This window comes from Lycium barbarum, chromosome 8, assembly GCF_019175385.1.
Source record: "Lycium barbarum isolate Lr01 chromosome 8, ASM1917538v2, whole genome shotgun sequence".
NCBI classification, from domain to species: domain Eukaryota; kingdom Viridiplantae; phylum Streptophyta; class Magnoliopsida; order Solanales; family Solanaceae; genus Lycium; species Lycium barbarum.
Window position 1 is genome coordinate 121,800,238 of NC_083344.1, and position 18,119 is coordinate 121,818,356.

The window sequence follows — 18,119 nt, forward strand, 5'->3', positions numbered from 1 at the left end:
TCTGACCAATAAAAATAAGCCATGTCAATAAAAAAAAAAAATTTAAGAAAAAATAATTTTAAAATCTATTTAAATAATTTTAAAAAATCTGAAAAACCCAACCCATCCTCTCCGATAGCCCACTTCACCGCCGCCACTGCCGTTGTTGCCTCTACTGCCCCCACCACCGCCGCTTCAAAATCTATTTAAATAATTAAAAAAATGGTGCCCTTTTTTGTCGGAGATTTATTTAAATAGATTTTGAAGCTGCGGCGGCGGTGTTGGTGGGGGCGGCGGAGGAAGCAGCGGCAGTGGCGGCGATAAAGTGGGCTATCGGAGAGGATGGATTGGATTTTCAATTTTTTTTAATTATTTAAATAGATTTTAAAATAGAGTTTTTGTTAAAATTAATTTTTAATGATCAAAAATTTAAAAAAAAGAAAAAATTTGGTAACTCACGCTCTGTTAAAGCAGTGCAGTTCAGGCGTGTACCCAGCTGGCACGAGGGGTTCAAATGGCACATTTTATCTTATGTTGGAGGGTCCAGATGGTCAATGTTTCAGTTAAGGGGTCTAAATGAAAAATCTGAACAAGTTCAGAGGTCCATCTATGACTTTGGCCTAGATATTATGAGTGTAGATAGCTTCTATTGGCTCCATTTGTTTTCATATAATGGACGCCCGAGTCATTCAGATCTTGTACATAGTTTGAAAATTTTTAAGACGTTATTCATTTAAAGATTCCTATGAAATGTAACGTCTTACCACTAATCTATCCAACACTACTGTTCAATCACCCCCAACAACCTTAACCATACAAATGTCAGTCACCATCACCAACCACCTTTACCAATTATCACCAATCTTCATTGTTCAACAATGGGATGATTTTCTAAATTGAATTTGCAAGCGGGGGAACAACTTATTACTACTATTAAAGTAAAGCCTTAATTATGTTGATGAAGAATCATGAATATCTATGTATATTTGTAGCTAGTTGAGTTTTTCGTTAGTTGGATTCTTGAGGAAATGTAGTAGGGGAAGGGGATAGTATATGTCTTGATCCTTACACTATTCTTGGTGAACAGTTCTAGACTTCGAGTAAATTCAGCTCTAACCACTGCTGTTTCATCCCTTTAGTTAAGAAGGTTGTTTAGTCTTGTAATATGCTATCAGAAGTTATAATTTATTGATAATATTAAAAAAAAAAAAAAAAAATCGCTATCAACGTATATAAAGAAGAATATACTAATAAAGGAGATTCCGCCTTCCTTCCACTGCTCTTAAAAAACGCCGTGTTATAAATAGCCGTGTTATAAATATACTGAAAATGAAATCACAGACATTCTTTTATGGACAAATGAACAGTGCTTGCAAAGATTGGTTCCTATATTTAATTCGACACTAATTCTCTCCTTCTCCTTTTTGTCTCTTTTGTTTTTACATAACTGACAATAAGTAACTAAAGGAAATATAATATTCAACTAAACCCCACGTATTTGTTTTTCAATTTTACCATGTCGTGGTAGTGGATCGTGATGTATGTGTAGGATTTATTTTACTACTATATGAAAGGGTGGTTAGTTGAAGATATGAGATATATAACTAGATATTTTCCACCCAAACTAGAGAGAAGTCTTTTTTTTTAAAAGGTCGGAACAGAAAAGAAACAAAACAGTGTAAAAGTATTATCAGCTGCTATTGCAAGGGGAAATATCATATTCTTTGGTCCAGGACATGAGAAATAGTAACAACATTATACAAATTATTGGGTACTCACTGACATCAACAAACACTATTCCATATTTCTTTATTTTTTCCAATTTCTCATGTAATACAAAGTAGTTAACACAATTTTATCCTTGGTTTCACTTTGTATTCTTAGCTCATTAGCAAAACTCCAACCTAAATTGAATGGACTACATGCATTCAAATTCCTTAATAAAAAGAGCCCGTTCTGTTTTCAGCTTTTTTAAGTGTTTGGCTGGCCAGCTTAAAGTCATTTTGTGCTTAAAATAAGCTCAAAAAAATAATTGGGTCCATTTGACTTAACTTATCTAAAGCAGCTTATAAGCTAAAAACAACTTATAAGCCAAAAAAATAAAAAAAAATAAACTACCCCAACTTATTTTTTTTTAGCTTATAAGCTGTTCCAAACAGGCTCTTTATCCGACTTTTAACTATGACATAAAGTTACATTCATATTGGAAATCCGTCAAATGTTAAGCACAAAAAGAAAACTATTTCATAATGCCAAAAGTAATAGTAGATGGTGACGGTGCTAGCGTCGCCATCTACTATTAAATAATGTTATTTAAGATAAGACTTATAGAAGTCGGTTTCTAAAACTTTAGTAAGATTTACAAGCCATCTTCTTAAAATTTAAATGCTATATTTGCATCTTTAGCCTCAATTAATTAACCTAAGTTTGGACGGTAATCGTGATTAACGGATTCTAAAGGATGCCTAACCCCTTCCCTTTAGGATAATCAAGAACTCTTACCTAGAATCACACTAACTAAGTAGACCATTAATGGAGGTTTAGTTTTAACTTTGCCTTAGTTAATAATTAGGTGCCTTAATTTACTTTTAATATTAATTAGGTGGCGACTCTTTAAAATAAAACGAAATAGGAATCACCAATATGTTGTACTCTACTTTGACCCGTTTAAATGGGGTATAACAATGGACATTGCATAAGGACAACGGTCATAGGTGGGGGGCTATGACAACGAATGTCTCCGAGTCTTACAACGGTTTATTGAAGAAAGCTCGTGGATTGCCTGTTACTGCCATGGTCCGTTATACGTTTAAAAATCTTGTTGATCGGTTTGTTGAGAGAAGCACCCTTGCTGATTTGTTGATCGCGGATAAAAAGTTTTGGCCGCGCGCTGTTGAAAAGAAGTTTGATGAATACTGGGAAAGGTCCCTAAAGCATACTGACATGCAGCAATACAATGCAGCTGAAGGGGTCTTTGAGATTCTGACATTTGCACACGAAGGTAAGGGCGGAAATATCCATAAAGTCTCTGCCGAAGGGAAAAAGTGTTCGTGTGGGAAGTGGAGAAACTATCATATGCCATGTTCACATGCAATTAAATTTTGTGATATCCGCAGAATTCAACCAAAGACCTATGTTAGCAAGTACTACAGTTGCAGGTTTTACAAGCAAACGTATAGTGGAAATTTTTCACCGTTGGGTGATGAGGCATATTGGCCACCTTCTCCCTTCAGTTTAATTGCAAACACTGAATACGAGGGAACTTCAGGAGCGCAGACTACAACTAGAAGGAGGAATGAAATGGATATAGCTCCTGCTAGCATGGCTAGAAAGTGTAGTACGTGCAAGCAAAAAGATCATAACAAGAATCGCTGCCCCGACAGAAATCAATAGTTGTTGTTGCTTGGTGGTTTTTATGTTTTTTCTTAAGTTGTACGATCGTTGTTTCCTTATGTAATCTTACAAGAATATATAACATGTCTTGTGCCGTTTAATAGTTAGTATGTAATTTAACATTTACTATTCAGTTAATGTGTGACGTTTATTTAACTTATATTTTATTATTTATTTATGTTCGCATATATAACACATATTTAATTATTGCATGTATTAAAATATTTATTTCAGTTAATCACTGAAATTAACTGTATGCTTTAAAAATTAAAAAAAAATCAATAAATTTTGTTTATTAAAAACACAGCCGAATATGATTTAAATAGAGGCAACGTCTTACAAACTATTTTGTAAAACGTTGGGGAGAAAAATATATATTAATGGTATAATAATTTTGTATAATGTGGATCAGTCCACGTTTTACAACATATATTTGTAAAACGAGGACTGATCCACGTTATACAAAAGTATTTGTATAATGTGGATCAGTCCACGTTATACCATTAACTTATTTATTTTTTTGCTGTGATTTTCTGACAATGCAAAAAAAAAAAAAAAAATTGGGGTATAACGTGGACTCCTCCACGTTATACCCGTTTTGGTATATAAATGAAAGGCAGCCCCCTTTTAGTTTATGCCGTGTATTTTTATGCTCTTTAAGCTCCGGACTCGTTAGTTGAAGATATGAGATATATAACTAGACATTTTCCACCCAAACTAGAGAGAAGTCTTTTTTTTAAAAGGTCGGAACAGAAAAGAAACAAAACAGTGTAAAAGTATTATCAGCTGCTATTGCAAGGGGAAATATCATATTCTTTTGTCCAGGACATGAGAAATAGTAACAACATTATACAAATTATTGGGTACTCACTGACATCAACAAACACTATTCCATATTTCTTTATTTTTCACAATTTCTCATGTAATACAAAGTAGTTAGCACAATTTTATCCTTGGTTTCACTTTGTATTCTTAGCTCATTAACAAAACTCCAACCTAAAATGAATGGACTACATGCATTCAAATTCTTTAATAAAAAGGTTCGAGTTTATCTGACTTTTAACTATGACATAAAGTTACATTCATATTGGAAATCCGTCAAACGTTAAGCACAAAAAGAAAACTATTTCATAATGCCAAAAGTAATATTAGATGGTGACGTTGCTCAGTTTTCAATTTTATAGAAGCACATCTGATCATTTTTTAAATTTTAAAAAACAGAAAGCATTGGAGAAAGGAAAAGTCAAGGATGGAGCATCTTCAATACCAAGAGTCTTTGTTACACTTCCACATCCGTCTTGTATGGGCAACATTCTACGAAGCATTATTTGCACATTTCTCCAAAAGTGACCGCTGTTTGTGTTTTGTGCTTTGACATGCTCCTCCCCTGTTACAAATGAGAATCCAAAGTAACAGCTAAGCTTTTATTACTAAACGGCAAAACTAAAATCAAGAAACAAATGGAGATTCATGAACCACTATAGCCAAATTGCCACCATGCATACTTTTTAAAAAATTTCGCTCGATATTTAGTAATCGTTTTGAGGCTTAACTAGTTTGGATTCATATTGAATATTCGTACTTGAAGAAAACCCTTTGAGCCGAGCATCTATCAATAAAAGTAATCTATCAGAAATAACCTTCCCCATAAAAGTACGATCCAGACGTCACTTGTGGGTCGTCATCGTTGTTGTAAACATAAACCCCTTCTCACCGGAAGTAAACTCAATTTTCTTGATTCAAACTCAAGGCTTTGACTTGGTTAAATTCATGTTGAATATTCTTACTTTAAGGATCAACCCCTTCTTACCAAAAGTAACTTAATTTCGGGATTCAAACTCAAAATACAGTGTACCTAATGCATGTGCTGAGATATGCAAAAGATCTCTAGGCCATGTTCGGGCCCCAATCAACTTTGACCATAACACTAAAAACTAATCAAAGGAAAAAATATAAAGACGAAATGGATAAAGTACAAAAGCCTATATGGATCTTTACTTCCAAAAGTAACAAAGTGGATCTATACGCTTTCACAACATTCAAGGTAGAGTTGCACATTTTCCTATTAAGTCGCTGCTTGCCTCTTTCCGTCCTTAGTAAAAATAAAAAATGAGAAACAAAACAAAGGTAGTTCATAGACAATAGTACCAATTAATAATGCAGATAAGTACTCTCTCTACTAGTAATAAGAGGGAAATGGACAGAAAACAAAAGGCTAATTGAAGTAGTAAGTAACAATTAGTATACTTAAATGGTATATTTATTGATAGATTTCCCCGGCAAAATACCCATACATTTGCTGATAAAACTGTAGAAAAAGGAGACATTAGCAAGTAACATTTAGGATACTTAAATGGTATATTTATTGATAGATTTCCCCGGCAAAATACCCATACATTTGCTGATAAAACTGTAGAAAAAGGAGACTGTATTTCCAGTGTTCCACCCAAAACATGACCCAGTCATCCATTTCTTGACTTCAGAAGCTTATTTCTGTCATATACCTACTATAATCTAATCTAATCTTAACCCAAACAAAAGAGAACCTAATAATCCACTAAGCATTGTTTTTCTTGAATCTAGAGCCTGTCTGCTACTACCCTAATTCTTCTTCCCCTGAAGAAGACTATGACCTTAGGCCAATCTTAAACCCTACTACTACCCCCCAAAAAAGCCATCTTTCACCAAATTTCCACTGTCAAAATACTAAAAGACATTTTTTTCCTGCTTCTAAAACTTCCAAATATAATTTCTTGGTCAGTAAGTCCACTCCTGAGGAAGCTGTAGTTCTTGGGACATTGCAACCGGCGACTGACTTCTCAAACTCCGCCATTGTTGCTCCATCACATTATTATTCCGGTACTTCAAAACACCACCTATACAAAAAGATTTTCTAAAATCAGAAAATATTCAAAATAAAACGTAGTAGTTAATTTAGGATAACAGGATAGGAGTAGAATTTTTACCATTATTATTACATCTGGGTTGAACCTGATGCTGCAGATTCAGATTCAAGGCCTGGACCACCCTGTCTGGCATTAAAACTGTCGAACACCCTGGTAAATAGACAAACAAAAATTGACAAACACATAAGCACCACAGAATAAATCATAAGAACAGTAAATAACATGAGATTATGTGAACACGGCCAAAACATATATATGTAGGAGATTTTGTGACAAACAGATGGGATTTATACTTATTTTGAATATTTCTTTACAGTTCACACCCCCCCACCAAAAGCACACATAATGTCAAAACAAAGCCGAAACCGTCCAAAATTCCAGTCTCAAATTCCCGCTATCAGTGCCAAAAAAAAAAATGAAAAAATATAACGGAAAACAAGTCCAACCCACTGTTAAAATCACTGCAAAATAGCCAAATCATACACATGGATTTCCCTCATAAATAATGAAATTAAGGGCCCGTTTGGCTCCAAATACCTGTTTTCACTCCAAATTACTCAAAAAACTTCAATGTTTTTCCAAGTTTTACTCATGTCCAAACACATTCAATTTTCAAATACCATTAGGTACTACATTTTTAAAATGTTACATTTTATGTCCAAAAGCCCACTAAGTTAACAAAACAGGGGAAAATTTAAAAAAAATTACCTGGTTTTTTTCTAGTTTCAGTTTGAGTTCCAACTCTTCTGGGAATAAAAACACCAGTTCCAGCACATTCTCTTTTGGGTCCAGAGTTTCCTTGGACAAAAGCGCGCATGCCTGAGCCAGACTGCGGCGGCGCGTGAGACTGTTGCAGCATTGGCCGCGGCGCCTGAGATTGCTGTAGATTAGGCCAAGCAGATTTTGCCATGTTCAAAGGCCTATCAGCTCCATTTCTATCTCTCACTTGGCCCATAGGGTACTGCAAAAATCTTTCTTTTTCATGACCCATTACTTCTTGCCTTTGCCTCATTAACTGGTGTTGCTTCAAACGCTGAAACTGCATTTCCCCAAACATAAAAATCAATAAATTTGGAAGCAAAACAAAAAAAAAACTATTAAGAGTGTTTGGTACGAAGGAAAATGTTATTCTAGAGAAAACATATGGGTTTCTTATTTATTTTCTAGTGTTTGCTAGGTAAGCTAGTAACAAAATATTATCCCAAAAACATTAATGAAACTAGTAATGGCACTTACTGAACTTGTTTTACCTACTTCTTAGGTAGTCGTTTTCCTCTTTTTTTTTTATTTGAGAAAATATTTTCGAAACATCTGACCAACCAAACATGACAAAAATGAAAAGAAAAAAACCATTTTTCTAAAACTATTTTCTTCCATACCAAACACACCCTAATATTATATTTCAGAAATGAACCTTACTTGAGCCATTTGTAACTGTTGGTAAGATAGTGGTGGCTGAATAGAGTAGAAAGACCCAAGATTTGGTTTAGACATTTTTTGGTCTACATAAACTGGACTTGTCTTTCTTGGTGGAGCCCAAATTCCATTTTTGTCCTCCATCTTCATTCTTGCAACCTCACCAACTGCAGCATATAGCAAATCCACTGTCCCCTTTCCACTCTGCACAGAAGGGTATTTTGGACTTTCGTTATTTGAGCCTTGTTTGGACCCAAACACACCGCATAACGTTGACTGAGGTGAACTTGACAAATTCTTAACCTACACAAAGCAAAAACAAGAAAATACCCAAAACCAAAGTTAAACTAAACCCAAAAAAAAACAGCAGACGAAATAAAATGAATAACAAAACTATGTTCCTATTTGGGTATAGATTTTGTATGTTGTTTTCAAACAAAAAATTGAAAATATTGTTTGTCCATGAAATTTGATCAGTTTTGAAAATAAAAATTAGAAGAAAAATCTTCAAGTTCCAAACACTGTCCACCAGTTTTTGGGTGTAATATTTTTTTATACTCACAAACTAAGCAAAAAGAATGAAAAAACAAAAAATCTAAGCTCTTGTTTGGCCATAAATTTGGAAGTTTTTTATCAAAAAAAAAAAAAAAAACTGAAAACATTTATTTGTCCATGAAATTGACCAGTTTTTGAAAAAAAAAATTGAAGAAAAATTTTCAAGTTCCAAAACTGGACCAGATTTTGGGTGAAATATTTATTCCACTAATAAAACTTCAAACTTTTTTGCAAGTAATATGCATGTCTAAACGCAACTTCAAAGTTTCCAAAAACTCTTTTCTTTTTTTTTTCAAGTTTCACAAAATCTATGGCCAAAAATAGGAGCATAACAAAAAAAATAACATGAAAAACAAGAAAAAAGTTTTATTATACCTTGTGGTTTTCAAAAGTATAGTGAGCCATTTGACGAGTTAATTCAGTGATATAGTCATCATCTTCTTCTTCACTCTCTGTCTCTGTTGAGCTAACAACTGATTCAACTGGTGAACTCAGATCCGAGTTAGGACCAAACATGTTAAACCCATAAGAAAATTCATTCTGAAAATCACACCCAAAATACCTCTTACTTTCATTTTTCTTAAACCCAAACAGAATGTCATCATCTGTAAGAAACTGTGGTGGTAAGCAAAACTCACACTCCTTAGCATCTTCACCCATTTCAAAGGTTTACAAAAAATGAAAGAGGTTTGAAAATGAAAATTTTGTAGAGTGGTGGAGACAGTTGATGTTTGTTTATATAATTGAAAATGACAAAAGTATTTAGTGAGAGACAGATAATGTATGGGGTTATAAATTGAAAATCCTAGGTGTTGTTGGTTTTATGTTTTGTTTTTTTCTACTTGCTGTGTCGGCGATTGAAGTGCACGCTGCCTGCCAGGTAAGATGAGAGAGATAAGAATGCGCCGATTTGGGCTAGCACGTCTGCCACGTGAGAGTAGTGGTGGGACCCACGTATGGAAGTGGCATACTATAGTCTGCAAGAACTTGTACCTTCTTTTTTCTTAGAAAAATAAAATAAAATATTTTTTCCAGAGGAAGAATGGGACTAATCTCGCTGTTATAATTTTGTGATATTTAAGTTATATAATTGAAATACATAAAAAGTTATAAGTTACAATTTTTTTCATTTTAATTTGATAAAAAGATATATATTAAAATGTTACTTAAAATTCATATGGAGTTGTTTGAATTCCATAAAGTGAAAAGTATCAACATAAATTAAAAAGAAGAAATACTCCACAAATTAGAATACTTAAGTTGTTAATGAATGTTTATAGCTTGTTTGGTCAAGTTTCTAAAAATAATTTATTTTTGGCTAAAAGTAGTTTGTATTTGGTCAAATAATTTTAAAAAGTATTTTTAAACAACAATTAGTGTTTGGCCAAGCTTTTAAAAAGTGCTTCAAAATGTATTTTTCTCAAAAGTACTTTTCAAAAAAATACTTTTGGGTAAAAGCTATTTTTTTTAGCTTCTGAAAAACTATTTTTGCTACTCTCCAAAAATATTTATTTTCTCTCAAAAATCTAACTAAATACCTCACATTTTTTACAATAACTACTTATTAAAAAAATAAATACTTTTGAGAAAAAATAAACTTATCAAACACAGTAGAGTTAAACATCAAAGCCTAAATTAATGACAACGTGTTGGCACCTTTGTGATTTGCCAATATGGGTGGCAGAACACAGATTGTCCGCATCCACTTCTCATGGTACTTCGTGCTTTGCGTGAATTAATATTTCTTATGCTTAATAAGAATATTTAATTTATCGATTTGTATTGGAGGTTATCAAATTCTAGAAAGAATTTCATTTAGTCATTTTTTTTATTTCTTAGTCACAATACAAAAATATTTTATCCTAATAATTAATTGCCGCTGTTTTCAATTGAGTGTCGGACCCTATATTTGATTTGTAAAAGTAACTACTCTCTATTTAATTTATATAGCAAATTTTGAGCCACTAAGGAGTTTATCTTTTTATTGTAAATGGAGAAATTATTACATATAAGAGCAAATATTAATATAAAAACACCTAAATCATTTTTTTTTTGTAACTAACACTTAAATCATTATTAAAATCTTTTATTCGCAGTTATTGTGACCTCTTTAGAGTATCTATCGATGCATTAAAGATACAATAGTTGTATCTTTGAGACTTGTTAATTGGAGTTGTAGATAGCTCTAAATTTATTGGAGTACTATTTGTAGACACGTAAATTTTATTGGATTAAATTCATGCAAAACTTGTATTTAATTATATTTATTTGGGTCGAATAATTAATTTGGACTTTACAAATTAAATTAGTTCATGTTATTATTTTCAAGTTCAAGGTTCATTTCATCTTGAGGGCCCAAACTCATCCCCGAGTCAAGTAACATGGCATTCCAGTCAAATTCAAGACCAATAAGATGACGCCGCGCGTTCAAATGATGTAGCAATACCGGTCAAATACAAAAACAAAAACAAATCAAAAGTCGTCAAGTGTCTCAAATGACATGTCTTGTCAATCACAAGTAACCTTATCACATAACATTTGTGATAAGCTTGATGATTTACGTAAATCAATCAGAATGAGGCAAGAGAGTTCATCTACACTTGGATTGCCTACTCCGTACAATTATAAATAGGAGGTTACATAACTTTCTGGCGACATTCAGCAAGCATTGGATAAAGCAACAACATCGACTGCACAATTCTGAAGTATGCAACAGAGTTCTTCTTGAGGATCAACCGAAACGATGAAGTACTGCTCGACATTTATAGTGATCAAAATACATCTCTAGGGGGTCCAAATCATCTTGCAATTCGAGAAATACGCTACCGAAAGCCCTCGAATCACATAACGTTTAGGAGAGAAGAATCAAGAGAACAACCGAATTGTACTCACAAAATTCATAAATAAAATTACATTTTTCTTTTACTTTTTATTGCAGCTTATTTTCGGCACTTGAAAAATTGTTGTGAATACTATCATCTCGATCGAGATATTGATGGTGATTTTTTAGGACCCGTTTGGCCATGAGAATTTTTTACTTTCTTCCGTAACTTTTTTTTTCACTTTATTTGAAAACAACGTTTGCCCATGAAAAATCTAATTTGGAAAACACCTAAAACTTTGTTTTCACTTTTAGTACATTCAAACAATCAAATATCCTTTGTAAAAACTATAACTAAACCCAACTCCAACTTCAAAATTCCAAATAAAGTGAAAAATATTTGATTTTTACGGTCAAACGACTACTTAATTTCACATATCTAAGAGTGATACATAAAATTTGGAATAGAAATAAAGACTAGAAAAAAAGTTTAAAATTTATGATATTAAATGTTATGAATGGGTTTGGACCAATACTGACAAGGCAGCCCAATACTGAATTAAGTGAGAATGTTTGAGATCCGAGTTAATAAATAGCGATTTATGAGAGCAAAATAGACTTATGCGTACTACGAAGAAACTGTTTGTTCCTCTCATCCCCTTTCTGAGAGTCTAACTTCTCATTCATATTCTTATCTCTATTCTTAGTTACTTGATTTTAGTATTTTCTATTGTAATTCAATAGTTTAGATTTTATATTTTAATTTGGCTATTAGTGATTATCTATATTTGTGTTGAGGATTCTGATTTGTTACATTAAATATTTTATAACGTCGTGATTATAGGAGAAACAAGTTACCATAAAAATAAGATAAAAATCTAAATTAAATTCTTTTCGAATTTCAAAAACTAGCACTATGGAATTGGATTGGACAAAGTGCTTACAATCCTGGAAATAGGCAACATAGTGTAGGAAATAGGAGACAGGGCTAGAGTGCATATGTTTAAAGCCTGTAACTTGTGAGCTCATGAGAAGATCTGCCTGCAGAAAGATATTTTGATTTTTTCAGGAAGATCTCCACAAGGAATGTCATAAACTGTCAATATTTTATTTTTTGAGGGAAATAGTAATATATGTTGAATAATTTTGTTATTCCAAACATTATAAGTAATTTTAGTGGGTAATCCAAAAATTTGGGAGATCATTCCAATAATTAATTCATCCTATTGTGCAGGGAATTTGTCTTTCCTTTTTCGTTGCTTTCAATCTTAATTTGAATCAAGAAAATACATTCACAATTGGTGTATACGCTTTTCTTTGAAATAAAAGTAAATGTCTTCCCACTGAAACATAAAATAATGATCTATATGAAATAGGAGTAATACAATAAGCAATCAAAATCGGAAAAGATAAATTATAAATTATTAACGTTAGGGGAAATTAAATCATGCCTTTTGGACTCTAGAATTTTCGCAATTTTATAATCTCAAATCACAATGTTAATTGTTAAGCCTACCTTTTTTTTTTTTTAAATATGAAGAAACATATATTTTATTGATAAATATAGCGGGTACAAATCTGTTTATTCCCTTGATTCTTCTCTCTTTCCGTAATTCGAGGGTCGTTATAGCATATTTCGCGAACTTAGGATGAAGCTTGATAAAGGCAGTATTTGATGCCTTGATCTCTTATGAATAACCATGATTTTATGGGATATTCGAGATATCTTTCAAGGGAATATGTTTCCCTTTATATAAGCGTAAGTTAGGGTTTAGGGTAGAGTAGCCCCCAAGAAACCCTAACCGACCTTAGAGTTTGAAGGTGAATTGAACTCATCTTGTACAGTCCTATTTCAAATTAGGTAATTTTTCACTGTTCACACACTACAAGAAAATGACAAATTTGTGACGGACAAATCCGTCACAAATCTGTCACAAATCATTGATTGTGACGGATTTGTGGCAAAAAATCGGACGTCCCAAAACCTCTAGTCATAAATTCATTGTGACTGATTAAAGTTCCATCACAAATTTTTGTGACAACATTGTGACAGAGCTGTCCGTTACAATATAGAGCCTTGTATTTGGCTAAAATCCGTCACAAAATAGAGAGATTTTTGACGGATTGTTCCGTGACAAAATAGTGACAGAATTGGTTCCGTGATAAACTTTTAAATTTAGTCACCGCACTTGTGACGGAATATTTTGTCACAAATTAATTGTGACACAATATTTTGTCACAAATTTGCTCTTGAAGCCATATTAGTGGCAGATTTAGGATAAATTATGACAAACTAAATCCGTCACAAATTTTTTTGAACTTTTAGATTTAATTAATAATAATTACACAATATTTGGGAGTTTTATAATGTTGTTCAATATATACAGTAAATTCGCTAAAAGCATAAAATTTATTCCCCAAAATATAATATTAAATTAATAATACAAAAGCATGAAGATAAAATATGCTAAAACCCAACTTCAATAAGCAAAAGTCTACAAATATTTTAAAACTTACGAAGCATCCAATTAAGGAAAGTCTAACAACACTAAAAACAACACTTAAGCATTTGGTAAGTCTCACAACATTAAAAACAACACTTAAAGAATCCAAGTAATTAAAGTATGAAAATATTAAACATTTGAGCATTTGGTGAGTCCCTGTTAGGGAGAGTAGGATCACCAGATCATGAGCGAGAAGATAACGCCATCTCGCTCATCATACGGGTCCATCGCTCCTCCATAGACTTAAACCGATCATCACTTTGTTGCTTCAAAAGAAAGACCTCCCGCGCTACGCGCTGTTGCACCTCCGCCTCTACACGCTCTTGAAGAATCCTCTGTTGATTTTCTCTCATACGCAACATCTCTTCCTCAAGCAGTTTGATGCGCTCTTGAGCAATACGATCAGTCACTACAGATAAATTGCGTGAAGTGGCAGAATTGCGTTAATAAGACTATACCAAAAGAGACCCACAAAATCCACCAAATACTTACAGAGTCTCTGAATATATTTTGAAAAGGCTAGTCATATAGTTCAACTAATAAATCAAAACCTACGCCAAAAAAGACAACCAAAAGAAAAGCTCATTCGATACGAATCCTATTCAAGATACAATTTCATCAGATCTGATGAACTTAAACAATAGAACATGTGCACACTAGCACTACAAATATTATTAACGCAAACTTTAACAAAAATCTCATTCAGAAATAGCATAACATACCACTCTTAACATTTGAAAACATCAAAGAAATGTAAAAAGGCACAAAACAGATCATGAACCTAGCAGTTAGCAAAATAATATAACACCAATTTCTATCACTTAATATAACACAAATAAGATTTATAAGGTTCACTTATCAAACTAAAATAAATAAAAAAAAATCAACAAATCGTATAAACAACTTATTAGAGCTGCTAATATATATTAATACTCTTCAATTCGATTAAGATAAATAACTTTTAGCCTATTATTTACCAATTTTTAGCCAAAATTTGCCTAAAATGAACCAAAAAACTAAAATGAACAACATGCATCAGTTTTTTAGCCTAAATTTAGCAGAAAACAACATCAGAACCAACAAGGAGCTAGGATTTAGGTCAATACGAACCAATTTACACACGTATGCAACAGTGAACTCATATTTTGTGCTTAAAGAAGATCAATATACATAATTAAAGAGCACTCACTGATTTCAAATCTCAGATTTTGAAATTGTAGCATCAAGCAAAACAAAGACCTAATAACAAGCATTAAAAGAGGAGCAAAAATGGCAGAACCCTAAAATGAATCAAATCGGATCACTCACTGATTTCAAATCTCAGATTTAGAAAACTTAGTCATTGTTATGTTGAAATCGCCATCGTTAATTTGAAATCGCCATCGTTATGTTGAAATCGCCATTGTTATGTTGAAAGAGAAAGATGTAGATTTTTGGGGAAGTGAGAGTTTTGGGCCTTGGGTGGGAAAATAAAAAGTGTTAGAAATATTTGGAGGCAAAACTAATAAGTTGTCTAATTTTGTTATTGTGACGGAAATAAATCTGTCACAAATTAATATATTTATTATTAATTATCTTTATATTATATTTGTGACGGAATGTTCAATCTGTCACAATTTTTGTAACGGATTTGTGACAAATAGTTGTCATTTTTTCTCATCAGCCTTAATTTGTGATGGAAATAGGCCCGTTACAAAAAAATATATTTAAAATCTGTCACAAATCCGTTACTATCAGAATTTTTATGAGAAAAAAAAGACTTATAAAATTTTTTATTTAAGAAAGGTTGATCCGTCACAAACCTGTCAAAATTCTGTCACAATTTGTGACGGAATTGCTCCGTGTCAAACATTACATCACAATTTTGACATTTTCTTGTAGTGACAAATGCTCCCTACTTCAAGGCTTGTCGAAGTGTAGACTTGCCGAAACTCAAATATGAGACTTGAAGTACCCGTATTATGGAACTTCCATCTTGGCGGTTTTGTGACTCCAAATTTTGCAGATTTGATTTGTGATAGAAGAGATGAAGGGCAGATTTGGTCCCACTAGACGTGCCAATTTGTTTGCAACAATTTTTTGATATGCAGAAAATAAATTTCAACCACAAACAAAATATGAAGAACCATATATTTTATTGATAAATATTGCGGGTACAAATCTGTTTATTCCCTTGATTCTGCTTTCATAGATTTCTCCTTCGAACGTAGGATGAATCTTGATAAAGGCAGTATTTGATGCCTTGATAACCATGAGTTTATGGGACATTCGAGATTTGTTAAGCCTACCTCATTGGCAAAATAGTCCGATATACTTAACGTACTATAATAGCTAATAATTTCAATTTTCGTGCTTTCGCGTGATTAAATATGAATTTCAGTAGTAATTATATTTCTTAAAATTATTTTAGAATAAAAATATCCCTTTAAAGTAGTATATGTTAGTATTTATCTTTCTTTTTATTTAAAACCTTGTTAACACTAGCAGGAAAATAACAAAATAAGAATTAATCTGCGGAGATTTTGATTATCCAATATCCTTCATGCCACGCAGTCTAAATGGGTAAAAGTTTATCCATAAATGCAAAACATGTGTTATCCATATAAATATTTATCACGTGAGCATAGTTAAGCGATCATTACGTTGATTTGTGATTTTTAAAATTAAATTATTTACTATGATGTAAACTATTTATATGTTCCCTCATTTGGGTCACACATTGTGCTTTTTAAGTGATTAGCAAATCAGAATTAGCTGAGATTGTAACGTTCTAGGAGTAGTATTTACTGTTGTTTATCCCATCCAGAAAAGGTAAAATTCGAATAAATGTTGTACCTCCAAATAAAATTTGATTGCCTGCAATCGTTCTTTTCTGTAAATCAATTCGACATGATCTCTAATAAATTATGAATAAGAAACATAGTAAAAAATGCGTTTATCTAATTTGGAGGGGTAACGCTGTCAAGCAACATGTATTTCTTAATATTCTCTAGCACATTATGCAAACTATTTAAGAGGGGAAAATTATATTGGACTCATCACTCATCAGACAAAAAGTGGTCCAAGCTGAAAAGATGATCAAAGAACATTCTTTGCATGTCCTCTCTTGGCATATTAAAAGTCATCCAATTTAAAGCAATACCATAAATTATACTCTGTGTCTAACACATCATAAATATTAAATTAATCTAATGAATATCATATTGAAACTTTAAATGCGCTTATTGCACCTTTGAGACAACTTCGCAATTGTTACCTGAGTAGTATTCGTTTAGGAAAAATATATTTGGCACAACCACAAAGGGCACAACTTGGAACAACTCCACTTTCTTAAGGTATTAATGTAATTTCACATGGTCTTTGAGGGTGTCCCAATATTCAAATTTTAATCTCTCTTTCTTCAAGATCATAATTACTTTTTTCTTCCGAATAACATTCAACAAGAAAAAACGTGCAATGCACCTATTCCAAGTACATATTAGCATGTCTATTTTTTTTTATTTTTTTTGCTTCAGCAAATTGAGATTTATATTTTCTAGTTTTGAATGATAATATTATATTTTGGAATACACAAACACACGTTCATAAAAATAACAATTGCATTGATATGCCGTTTTACGACTGAGAACATGCCTATTTTTAAAAAAAAAAAAATATGACTCCAAAAATATCTTCATTGCGTGAATTAGATAATTATCATATGTAACATATTGTTGACATGTTGAAAAAATTCAAGCTCAATCCAATGGATAAGGAATTTCTTCTTCCTTCTTATAATAATCGTAGTGGTGATAAGATGTTTTTCACTAACTTTGTACCGGCTAATAAGACTGATGGTCAATATAACAGAAGGGTATAGATTTCATTTTTTTTATTCTGATTAAAATTCTTTGTTTTTTTTTTTTTTTTTTTGAAAATTGATGTTTTTGCCTGTTTTGTTTTATGGGTCGATTCAAAATTGAATTAGGGAAAATTAACTAAGATTAGATTAGGATTGAGTAAAGAAAATTGCTAAGTGTTGATTTAATTTCGTCAATTTTTAAAAATTGTATGTAACAAGTAGTCAACACTATGGTTGAGACGAAAAAATGAATCAACTAAAACATAATCTAATCTAAAACCTAACGTTCTCTTCTCTCTCTACACAGAGGCCTGAGGGCGTAGCCATTACTGCCACAGCTAGTTGACTTTAACTGAAATATTAAATTATCGCAATTTAGCTAAGATTAGATATATTTGAGTAATAATTAGCAAGTGTTGATTTAATTCAATAACGTTTTTTTTTTTAATAGTGGATGTAATAAGTGTTCAACACTATGGTTGATTTAAATTAAAATATAGGATTGATTCAATTTAGCTAAGTATTATATAAGATTACGTAAAACAAGTTGATAACTTTTGATTCAATTTCATCAATTTAAAAAAAAAAAAAAAAAAAAAAGTCGATGTAAGAGTTTGTCAACACTACGGTTGACTTTAATTAAAACATTGAATTATCTCAACTTAGCTAAGTATTAGATAGAATTAAGTAGCAATTAGTAAATT

At 32.1% G+C, this 18,119-nt stretch overlaps 1 protein-coding gene and 1 long non-coding RNA gene across 3 annotated transcripts; both read right to left on the minus strand.

Moving 5' to 3' along the window:
* Positions 1–5,718: 5,718 nt before the first annotated feature.
* LOC132607026 (uncharacterized) lies at positions 5,719–9,011 on the minus strand. Of its 2 annotated transcripts, XM_060320811.1 has the most exons (6): positions 8,820–9,011; positions 8,625–8,783; positions 7,698–7,997; positions 6,987–7,317; positions 6,339–6,428; positions 5,719–6,248 (listed from the first exon to the last, which is right to left on the minus strand). In XM_060320811.1, the coding sequence occupies exons 1-6, from the start codon at positions 8,907–8,909 to the stop codon at positions 6,130–6,132; spliced, it is 1,089 nt and encodes a 362-aa protein (XP_060176794.1). In that variant the 5' UTR covers positions 8,910–9,011; the 3' UTR covers positions 5,719–6,129. The 2 variants fall into 2 exon arrangements, with proteins under 2 accessions (XP_060176794.1, XP_060176793.1); XM_060320810.1 differs by having other exon boundaries at positions 8,625–9,010.
* Positions 9,012–13,570: 4,559 nt separating this feature from the next.
* Positions 13,571–15,030, minus strand: LOC132605381 (uncharacterized). The gene is made up of 2 exons (XR_009569165.1): positions 14,883–15,030; positions 13,571–13,983 (listed from the first exon to the last, which is right to left on the minus strand). It is a non-coding gene; the product is annotated as an uncharacterized LOC132605381 (long non-coding RNA).
* Between the last annotated feature and the right edge of the window lie 3,089 nt (positions 15,031–18,119).